At 39.0% G+C, this 12,180-nt stretch overlaps 1 protein-coding gene across 2 annotated transcripts in view; it reads right to left on the bottom strand.

The window, feature by feature from the left end:
• IFT74 (intraflagellar transport 74) overlaps positions 1-12,180 on the bottom strand; it is a 122,962-nt gene that overhangs the window by 16,251 nt on the left and 94,531 nt on the right. For both annotated transcript variants that reach the window (XM_017869325.1, XM_017869326.1), the window contains one exon: positions 2,339-2,392. In XM_017869325.1, coding sequence (XP_017724814.1) covers positions 2,339-2,392 — 54 coding nt within the window. The remainder of the gene's footprint in view (positions 1-2,338; positions 2,393-12,180) is intronic.

Genomic DNA, 12,180 nt, shown 5'->3' with positions numbered 1-12,180 from the left:
TTTTTTTTTTTTTTTTTTTTAGACGGAGTCTCATTCTGTCATGAGGCTGGAGTGCAGTGGTGCGATCTCAGCTCACTGCAACCTCCGGCTCCGGGTTCAAGGGATTCTCCTGCCTCAGTCTCCTGAGTAGCTGGGACTACAGGCCTGTACCACCACACCCAGCTAATTTTTGTATTTTTACTAGAGACGGGGTTTCACCATGTTGGCCAGGATGGTCTGGATCTCTTGACTACGTGATCCACCTGCCTGGCCCAATTTTTAGAAATTTTAAGCTACCACTGTTTAATTTGTTATTAACCCAAAGGTAATTATTCAATAAGAACTTTACATACTTACAACCTGCCTAAATCCTGTGACCTTGATATAAATCAGAAAGTTATAAATATAGGCTCAAAAGAAATAGCTGATAAAATGACAATCAGAAGAAATTTGCTTTTATAAAGATCTCCTTTGATATATCAATAATTATTAACACCCTGGCTACTAACTTTATTTCTATAATTTCCATTGCTGAATACCTATTTTATCTGAAAATGAGTATTTTATTTATAATGCTGGATTCATTTCAACTAAATGAATTTAATAATTTATTCAGATTGTAAACAAATATTCTAAGAAATTATCTTTTTATTTGTTTAATATAGAACCAGTTCTTATTTACATGTTCGACTATTTCTATGGGGCATCTAAAAAATAGAAACTTTCAGTCAAAAATAATTTTATTGTTAGCATGAAATAAACATCAACAGCTTGCCTTCTATAATGGATTTCCATTCTACTTTTTTCTTATATTTAGTATATTTTTAAAGTGAAACAGTCTTCAACAAAACATTTTTTATTTGAATATGGTGGTAGAGGACCACAATCAATATTTTTTATAAAACTGAATTTTCTTTAATGTCCTGCTTCAGCATTCATACAGGTCTTATGTGTGAATATCCTGCTTTTATAATCTGTTGATCATACATTAAGTGGCCATATGAAATTTTTATATATACACAAAAGCATAAATGAACATTGTCTTTCAGGGGTTATTTTTTAAGGAAAAACCATAATTAATATGTGGAAAGAAATCTGAGCTAGGTGACCTTCTATTTTAAGATTCTGTAGTATAGGAATTCTTTCCATTCATTCAGTAAACATTCATTAAATGAACATTTATTGACACCTAAGTGCCAGATACCATACTAGGTAGTATCTAGTAATTTCTAATATTGTGGTGTCATGACACATTGTTCCTTGATTTTACACCTTTCTCCTTTACCAAAAGACTCAAAAAAAATTTTTTTGAGACAATTTTTGGTATTTACTGACATTTTAAAGAAAACTTGGTACATTGTAAAATAAGAGCTGACAATTACTCTTTTATAGCATGCCTCCATGAAGGTAACTATTGACATCAGACCTAGATGAAACTCTAGCATTTTGTTAGAATTCAGATTCTAGCAAAATAACTTAAAAGGAAACCAGTAATAGATAATACATGCCAATTTTTAAAAAAACTTATAAGTGTATAACATAAGTTTAAGTGAAAACCAATTTATAAAATCCGGCTGAGATTTTTTTTAAGTGAATCAAAACTGTAACAAAAAGCGACTAAAATTACAGCTGGTGATAGAAGAGAGTGACAATATCTGATGTGAGGGCTAATAAACAAGTATTATGGAAAGCTAAATATAAAAGTGAAAGATACTAAAGGTGAATATAGTGAAGCATGTAAAAGAGAACATTCAATCAATAAATGGTCTATAGCAGCAGTCCCCAACCATTTTGGCACCAGGGACCGTGGAAGACAATTTTTCTATGGACCAGGGCTGGGGGGCAGATGCGGGTGATGGTTTTGGGATGAAACTGTTTTACTTCAGATCATCAGGAGTTAGTTAGATTCTCATAAGGAGAGTGCAACCTAGATCCCTCACATGCGATAGGGTTCACACTCATATGAGAATCTAATGCTGCTGCTGATCTAACAGGAGGCAGAGCTCAGACGGTAATGCTCGCTTGCCAGTGGCTCATTTCCTGGTGTGTGGCCTGGTTCCTACAGGTCTGCAGCCTGGGGGTTGGGGACCCCTGGTCTATAAGCTTCCTCTATACAGACTACGAATATAAGTACTAGCTTTAGAATCTAGCCCCAATGTATTCATCACATATCTTTTTAGAATTTTCTACCCATCTCTAAATTATGCTAGAAACCATTCTTCAAGGCAAAATGCTTTGAATGTCCACACTTCTGCATTTATTAGCCATTATATCTGCCCAAAATGAGGTTTCTGATTTGGTATAAATGAACAGCAATCTGAAAATATTATATTTTTATATCTAAAAGAATATCACTTACTGTCCATATTTTCCTCCCTTTTTTTTAGCTCCTTGTATTTCTGGTTCATTTCACCTATGAGAGATATAAAATACAACATTAATTTCAAAAATTCCACATACAGTGCTCTAAATTAAAAACATCTCTTTAGTTCTCTCTATGCCATTAGTCATTGACTATTCATTGACTTTCCATTCCCAGCCTGGGGCTATTCAACCTATACATGAACACTATGGGTGCTGAGAAATGTAAGTTCCCAAGAAAGTCCATTCCATCTTTGAAAGATCACCAGCAAGATAGCAGAGTAACTTCACTCACAGAGTTTATACTCTAAAGATTTAACAATTAATTAAAATTAAAAGGTACTAAGTGCTATCATAAGAAAAATAAAAGATGCTATAGGAGCACACAGCAAGGGCAACTAACCTAGGTCAGGGTTACAGAGAAAGTTTCCCTAAACAAGTAATATTTAAGTTGCATTATAAAGAATAGTAGGAGTTACCTGGTCAAAATACAGAAACTGCAAATGTCAAAGCATTACCAGTAAAAAGTTTCAAAGTGAGGATGAATATGGTAGCATAAAGAACTGAGCGAGTGGTATGGCGGAGGCAGAGAATGAAGTGAAAAAGTGGCACAAAGATGAGGCAGATTACAAAGCACCTTATAAGATCCACGTTAAAGAGTTTCGACTGAGCCGGGCGCGGTGGCTCAAGCCTGTAATCCCAGCACTTTGGGAGGCCGAGACGGGCGGATCACGAGGTCAGGAGATCGAGACCATCCTGGCTAACACGGTGAAACCCCGTCTCTACTAAAATACAAAAAAAACTAGCCGGGCAAGGTGACGGGCGCCTGTAGTCCCAGCTACTCGGGAGGCTGAGGCAGGAGAATGGCGTGAACCCGGGAGGCGGAGTTTGCAGTGAGCTGAGATCCAGCCACTACACTCCAGACTGGGTGACAGAGCAAGACTCTGTCTCAAAAAAAAAAAAGAAAGAAAAGAAAGTTGTCACAATAATCTGGTTGAAAGATGAAAGCTGCCTGGAGTAGAGTGGTGGTGATTAGGATGGATGGAAGGTAGTGAATTATTTTTTGTGACATTTAAGAGCCAGAGTGAATGGATTTTGGTGAGGGTTAAACAGGGAGGAATCAAGGATGCTTCCCAGGCTTCTGGCTTGGGCATCTGAGAAGACGGTAGTATGATTAACCTAAATGGGGAAAAAGTTGAGAAAGAGTTGCTTACAGCAGTTTTGCACATGTTGAGTTTAACAAACATGAAAAGCAGGTCTAAAGGGACAAAAATCCAAGGCCTAGAAAAATGAATGAATTCTGCCATTTTAGCCTCACAGAGGGACCCATTAGTAGGAGTGGATCATGATTATTTTATGACAATAGGATTTCACTGTAACAAAAACTGAGCTTTGAAGGAACATGGCAGCTGCCATCTGTAGAGAAAGCAGACAGAGACACGAACCTCCATCTGTGCATATATTTGCTTGGTGTTAAGTGAATTATGAGAACACAAGGGTGATGGCAAAGTCAGAGATGTGGATCAGCAAACAGCTTTTCTGCCTTCTGGTCTGAAAAGTTTTCTGAAATTCATTGACGACAATCCTGATACTGAGAAAATCTTATGTTAAGGCCTCCAAAATATTACTGGTAGTAAAAAGCTGCAAGTGAAAGCTAATGTTTAAGGACAGTAAATACCTAATGATCACAAATTCCTAGCCAGGCTACACCTAGCACCAACGGGAAACCCTGGATCCACTCACATAAGGCTCTAGATGGATTAGCAACTTTACTGAACTACTACTCAAGTCAAATGATCAACCATGGTCTCAAAATACACTAATGCACCCTGATTAACTGTGAAGAGGAGGCCAGAGGTAATCTGTTATTAATTAAACAAACTTTGTCTATATATGTGTGTGTGTGTGTGTGTGTATATATATATATATGTATACAAATTTGTAAAATATACTACAGACAGGGTTTTGAGTGGGAAACCAAAAGAGTTGGAGTTTGTAGCACACATGATCTGGGATACCCTTATAGGAGGAAGATGTGCATATAAATATCATTGCACATGTGAAGTGGCAGAAAAGCTACTATCTCCTGAATGTGTCATGGCCCATGTTTCTAAGAAAGTCCTAGTTTCTTGTTCTGGCTATTTAAGTTCCACTCTTGGGAGACCAGTCAGGCATTAAGGGATTAGGAGGGAGGCCTGGATCCTAGACTTTACAAGGATTTAACTATCATCTTATCTTTCTTCTTTTAATCTTGAGAGAATTCCTACACATGATGGTTCCAGTTTCTCATCTTGCTTTTAGACCCCAACACACTGCAATGAGGCTTTTCCTCCTCCTATTCCAATGAAATTGTTCTCAGTGAGATTATACCACTGCTTAATGATCAAATCCAAAGGGCAGTCAGTTATCTTACTCTGCAATATTTGACACTATTGATACAACCTTTCGACTTTCTTTGTTTTCCTTTATGTTTTGTTTTTGCTTTTTGGGGGGATGGGAGGGCTTCTCTGGCTTTTCTTACTCTCAGATCATTATTTTTCTGTCTTCTCTTCATGGGTCTGCTTCCTTCTTCATTTACATTCTGGAGTTCTGTTCTTAATGAACTTCTAACACTATATCCATGGCAATTTCACATATTCTTGTGGTTTAAGAACTCTCAAATTTAATATATTGTCTGATTTTTAGATTCCTTAATCTAAATGCTTACTATATATATTTATTTGGAAGCCCTTTCAGGAAATCCTAACTCAGTATATTCATAATTAAACTCATAGTCTTCCCCTCTTTATTCCCTATTACATTTGGCTGTCCTCACCATCCATTTATCATTCAAGTCAGAAACCTGAGAGGAGACTCCTCCCTCCTTCTCTCCTCAAAGTCATCCTCCTAGTTGCCAAAAGATTGAGCTGGAAGACATAACTGGTTAACGTTTACAGCTGCACAGCTGGCCAGCTGGACTCGATGGGACAGAGCTCCCACACATCTCAGCAGATTCCCAAGCTTCATAAAACTTTCTCCAATATCACTATTGCTAAGAAAGAGTGGTCAGAGCATTAGTGAACTTCTCTATTTTGTGATTTCTCAGTGGAGCATTAGTATCTGAGTTGCCCATAAAGGCAATGTAAATGTAGGCAGTCCTAAGGTAGGGTAAAACATAATGGTTGTTAGCAAATCTATCCTTAGATTCAGTATCACAGGACAGGACAAGATTGTAGATAGACGGAAGCAAGTCAGTGTATCACAATGAAGGTACAAGCAGTTAAGCAGAAGGCTCTAATGTAGTAGAATCAACAATGAGGAGACCAAGGGAGAGGGAAAGGGACACAATGGTAAAAGGAAGGTAATTTTGGAGATATCCTTTAATTCTAAGCATTTGATGTCAGCATAGTTCTATACTCGTTTATTTATTTCAGATAAATTTACTGATTATCTACTGTGTGCCACATACTGTAATAGGTGTTGGGATATCAAACTGAGTAAGACAGTTTCCACCCTATTCTCAAAGGGCTTACACTCATTAGGTGTATAAAAACAAAAATGTATAATGCAACATAAGTGCTCTAACAGGTATGTATGAAGTGCTGTGGTAACCAGATGCGTGAAAAGAGTTCAGGAGGATTTTTCACAGGAATTATACTGGCAAGGTACTTTATCAGGTAACATGGGGATTAAAGAAAAAAGTAAAATATTTTCCTTTGAATAATTTATATTCTAATAAGACAAGTATACAAAAATGTATACTATAAATTCAGGCTTTTTCATCCCCCAAGTAGGAAAGAAGAAATGAGTATGGGCTGTTAAAAAAAGACTGGGGCTACTGTAGAATGGACACCATTGCTTTCTGATAGTCTCTGCTATAGCCAGCAGTGGAGAAAGGGAGTTATGCTCTTCTTGCACTGCCAGTAGTCTTGAGCACCACCAAAACTACCTCTGTCCTCACTGCAAGGAAGTTCACCCCACACTTTTACTTCTCTGGCATCAAATGACATTCTCCTGACTCAGGCTTTATAGGCTTTTATACTCTGAGAAGTAGTTCTGCCCCTCAGAAGGTCTGGTTACCATTTTCCAAATAGGTGGCTATCCCAATCTTCTCTCCTGATCAATACACAACAAGGCATGTACTAGTAACTCTCCAGGCCTCAAGGCCCCCAACTCAGCAAAGCTTACTGATTTTAGAGTTGAAAGGTCAACAGAAAACAAAATCAGGGAGATGGGGCAAGAAAAAAAACTCCACAGGACTTCTGCACATCCAGATTGTTTCTTAGCATTTGAAATACTTCTGAAGCAGGCAAAGTCTCCCAGTACCCTTCCTTCTTTTTTTTTTTTTTTTTTTTTTTTTGAAAAGGCGTTTTCTCTGTCCCCAGACTGTAGTGCAATGGTGCAATCTCGGCTCACTGCAACCTCCGCCTCCCAGGTTCAAGTGATTCTCCCATCTCAGCCTCCCAGGCAGCTGGGGCTTCAGGCATGTGTCACCACACCCAGCTAATTTTGTTTTTTAGTAGAGACACAGTTTCACCATGTTGGCCAGGATGGTCTCGAACTTCTGACCTCAAGTGATCCACCCACCTCAGCCTCCCAGAGTGTTGGGATTACAGGCGTGAGCGACTGCACCTGGTCTCACTATCTTCTATGTGGCATGGTTTCTATCCCTACTACCATTCTGGTCACTCTACTATGAATGAGCTCTAGTTTTTCTTTAACCCTTTTAACATATTATGCCAATAAACTTAAAATTCCAAGAAGACCGTCACTTTCCATAGTCTATATAACCACTTTTTGTTATGCAATCTAGGATTTCAGCTGTTTTCAAGGCTGTATCACANTTTCTTTTGAGACAGGGTCTTACTCTGTCACCCAGACTGTAGTGCAATGGTGCAATCTCGGCTCACTGCAACCTCCGCCTCCCAGGTTCAAGTGATTCTCCCATCTCAGCCTCCCAGGCAGCTGGGGCTTCAGGCATGTGTCACCACACCCAGCTAATTTTGTTTTAGTAGAGACACAGTTTCACCATGTTGGCCAGGATGGTCTCGAACTTCTGACCTCAAGTGATCCACCCACCTCAGCCTCCCAGAGTGTTGGGATTACAGGCGTGAGCGACTGCACCTGGTCTCACTATCTTCTATGTGGCATGGTTTCTATCCCTACTACCATTCTGGTCACTCTACTATGAATGAGCTCTAGTTTTCTTTAACCCTTTTAACATATTATGCCAATAAACTTAAAATTCCAAGAAGACCGTCACTTTCCATAGTCTATATAACCACTTTTTGTTATGCAATCTAGGATTTCAGCTGTTTTCAAGGCTGTATCACATTAATTCATATTGAGTTATCTAAACCCCTTCTAACATTTTCACGTATTTTAGTGAGCCAGAACACTTTCTCCTCCCTGACTCCTATTTCAATTTGAATTAGTTGTGTGGGCCTATAAAATTCCATCTTTTTGCATTCAGTCTCTCTCTCCCATCTACTTTTCACATACCATTATTACAGTAAGCAGCAAATTAGTATACAAAACACAGTCATTCTGTGGTATCTGACGGGGACTGGTTTCAGTACCCCAATTCCCTCTGTAGATACCAAAACCTGAGGATGTTTAAGTCTTTTACATCAAATGGCATAGTATTTGCATATAACCTATATATGCCCTCCCGCTATATACTTTAAGTCATCCCCAGATTACTTATGATACCTAATATATTGTAAATGGTTGTTACACTATGTTGTTTAGGAAATAACGACAAGGAAAAAAAGTCTGTACATGTTCAGTAAAGATGCGACCATTGTCGCAAACTACACAGTACACATCAGCAACAATGTAACATTTTTTGTTTTATTTTCATTTTAAAAATAGAAATGGGGTCTTACTATGTTGCCCAGGCTTATTTCGAACTCCTGATCTCAAGCAATCCTCCTGCCTCAGCCTCCCACAGTGTTGGAATTACAGGCATGAGCCACCATGCCCAGTCACATTTTCTATTAACACTTGCAGATGACTTTCATTTAATGGCCTGAAAGAGTACATTAACATGCATTAAAACTCTGGCTTTTCTGGCTGAGCACTATGGCTCACAACTATGATCCCAATACTTTGGGAGGCCAAGAGGACTGCTTGAGGCTGGGAGTTTGAGATGAGCCTGGGCAAAATAGTGAGGCCTGTCTTTACAAAAAATTTTAAAATTAAAAAAAAAAAAAAACACAAACCCTAGCTTTTCTCTCTTGATAACCCTCATTTGATGATTATGATGATTATAATTTCTATTTGGTGCTCACGGTGCCCATATTGGTGAGGTGATGAGATGCACAGCACTGTAGGTAAGTGGTGAGACATGAGGCTAACTTGAACCTTCTAATAGGACGTTGGAAAGATCACTTATGCTGGAAGAATCTTCAAACGTTTAAGGTCAAGGCTTCATAATACAGATGGCTTTAGTTAGGAACGCTGTTCTAGGAAGCTGTTTCTCCTTTTTTCCTTGAATCATCAAACAACTCTTGCAGTGGTTGTAGGCATGTTTGCTATCCCTCAGGTGACATGGAGGCTTTGTTCCATTGAAGGATCATATCCTTTAACACTTGCACCTGTTGAAAAACTGATGCAAATTTTTCAAGTATCCAAATTGATGACTGTGTTTCCTCTAAATCTGTATCACTGTCATCATCTCCTGTAGAGAATTTCGGCAGAACCTTGAGTTTCTTGCTGGTAAGGGTTCCTCCATGCTCTTCTATGTGTTCCTTGAAGTTACCCTTGATCATGTCAGAGAAGCATTCCCCACCAACTTCTTTTGCAACATTCAAGATATTCCTGGGCCAGGCGCAGTGGCTCATGCCTGTAATCCCAGCACTTTGGGAGGCAAAGACAGGTAGATCACGAGGTCAGGAGTTCGAGACCAGCCTGGGCAATATGGTGAAACCCCGTCTCTACTAAAAATACAAAAATTAGCTGGGCATGGTGGCATGTGCCTGTAATCCCAGCTACTCAGGAGGCTGAGGCAGGAGAACTGCTTGAACCCGGGAGATGGAAGTTGCAGTGAACCAAGACTGTGCCACTGCACTGCAGCCTGGGTGACAGAGTGAGACTCCGACTCAAAAAAGCAAAACAAAACAAAACAATCATATTATTGACTTCTGCATCAATAATGGGGAAGCTCCTGAAATCACTGACTACCTCATTCCATAATGACTTCCAACATGCATCGACTGTCTTGGGCTTTGGGGCATCTACAGCCTCTGTAAAAAGCACAACTACATTTGCAATTGTGAAGCTCTTCCACAAATCCATGACACTGTAGTCAAGGTTAGCATCACGGACAGCACAAATCCTCCTGAAGGTGAGGTGGATGTAACTCACTTAATGCACTTGCTGATGCCTTGATCAAATGGCTAAAACAGTGAAGTAGCATTTGCCTTAGGAGGCAAGAACATCACTGCAACATTGTTATTAGTGAAGTAGAGAGATTAGGGATGGCCACGAGTAATGTCAATTATGAGGATGACCTTGAATGGCACCCTGTTCTCTTCCAGGTATTTCTTCATTTTAGGAATAAAAACGAATTCCAGGAACAAGACGGCCATCACCCAAGCCTTCTTATTGTGTTGCCAGAACACAGGCAGGCAATTTTTAATTTTGTTTTTAAGGGCCCAGAGACTGTTTGTTTGGTACACAAGACCTGGCTTGACCATGTGACCTGCTGTGTTGCCACATAGCACCAGAGTAAGATGATCTTTCCAGGTTTTGAACCCCAGAGCCTGCTTGACACTCTTAAGGATTTACATATTAGGCCTCTTCTTCCAGAACAAGTCTGTTTCAACACAACTGAAGACTTGCTATGAAAGGTATCCTTTGTCTTCTGAGTTTCTTGAGCTCTTGTTGGAATGCTGTTACTGCCTGGCCATCAGCTAATGCTGATTCTCCTGTGATCTTTAAGTTCTTGAGGCTGTAGTACTTTCCACAGCTAACTAATCATCCCTTACTATCCTTCAATTCCTTCCTCTCACTCTCTTCAACTTCCTCACAGGAATGCCCACAAAGGCTAAATGCTTTTTCATACATAATTTTGCCATCAACAGGGACATGCTTTTGTGATACTTTGTCTTCTCATATATTTGATGTTTTCTTCATCTCTGCAAGCAATTTTTTTTTTTTTTTGAGATGGGTTTCGCTTTTGTCGCCCAGGCTGGAGTGCAATGGCACAATCTTGGCTCACTATAACCTCTGCCTCCCGGGTTCAATCAATTCTCCTGTCTCAGCCTCTCTACTAGCTGGGATTACAGTCGCCCACCCCCATGCCCAACTAATTTTTGTACTTTTAGTAATAACAGGGTTTCACCATTTTGGCCAGGCTGGTCCTGAATCCTGACCTCAGGTAATCCACCCACCTCGGCCTCCCAAAGTGTTGGGATTACAGGTGTGAGCCACCGCGCCTGGCCAGTCTCTGCAAGCATTTTATCATGAATCACAGCGACAATTTTTTTGCCATTGTAGGGGCAGCACTAACACTTCCACAAATGTCAGCTTCCTTCTGTTTTATTGTGCCACTTTGGTAAATCACACACCACTTTTCAAAAGATCTAAGATTTTTATTTTCTTGTTGAGAGACGGCACTTTACACTCTCTCTTAGTCTGTAAGGGATTTCTTTCACCATATAACTGATTTTTAGGAGTCTTTTTTTTCAAAGAAGCAAAGAGTGAACACAAGTAGCCAATGAATAAATTGCCAGATGAACAGTACTCAAACAATGGGTGCTAGAGAGAGACTGGGGATCTGTGAAACAATGGGAGGCTATAGCAGGGTATTCTTCAGTTCATTCAAATGGATTCCGCATAGTGCTTATTAGCACATGGCAGGTTCAAACTTGCTTTTTGAAACTTTCTGTATTTTTTTTTCAGTTATTTTTCATCCATAGTTGGTTGAATCTGCAGATGAAGAACCCGTGGATACAGAGAATTGACTATATTACTAAATCGCTATGGTAAAATGAGTACATATAAGCTTAATGTTTTAAACTAACCTTGGCATTAGGTTTCACCTAATTTTCTAAATACACATTCTCTGGGAAATACAGTTGACCCTTGAACAACACAGGTTTGAACTGGGTGGATCTACTTATATGCAGATTTTCTTCTGCCTCTGCTATCCCTGAGATAGCAAGACCAAACTCTTCCTCCTCTTCCTCAGTCTACTCAATGTGAAGACAATGAGAATAAAGGCCTTTATAATGATCTACTTCCATTTCATAAGTGGAAAATAATAAAAATCTTTATAATTCTCTTAATAACATTTTCTTTTCTCTAGCTTACTTTATTGTAAGAATACAGTATATAATACACACAAAATATGTGTTAACTGTTCATGTTATTGGTAAGGCTTCCAGCCAACAGTAGACTATTAATAATTTTTTATGGAGTCAAAAGCTATACATGGATTTTTGACTGCATGGCACACTCAGCACCCCTAATCCCAATGCTGTCTTGAAGGGTCAACTCTCTCTCTCTCTATATATATATAATTACACACATACACACACACACACACAAATTATTTGACTTTGTTCTCATTATTTTACTGAGCAATTACATTGTTTTATTATTACAAAGTTATAATATATCTTTCTTTCTCTGAATCTATGTCTGATTTTAATGCCCTAATTTCAATTTAACTTCACCAGGGTAGCTCAATTTCAAATGTTCATAACATTAGCAATGCCAGTCATTGTGATATTACTTTATGATTATACTTAACTCATATATTATTTCAAATGACATAGAGCATTTCATTTTATTCCATTGGAAAAAGCGTGTGTCCCGAGAACTCTAAAATTCATAGCATGTGTCTAGTTTCNG

The sequence above is a fragment of the Rhinopithecus bieti genome, unplaced genomic scaffold, assembly GCF_001698545.2.
Source record: "Rhinopithecus bieti isolate Rb0 unplaced genomic scaffold, ASM169854v2 scaffold_2572, whole genome shotgun sequence".
NCBI classification, from domain to species: domain Eukaryota; kingdom Metazoa; phylum Chordata; class Mammalia; order Primates; family Cercopithecidae; genus Rhinopithecus; species Rhinopithecus bieti.
The sequence above is the reverse complement of the archived record's forward strand: the minus strand, read 5'-3'. Positions and strand labels throughout refer to the sequence as shown.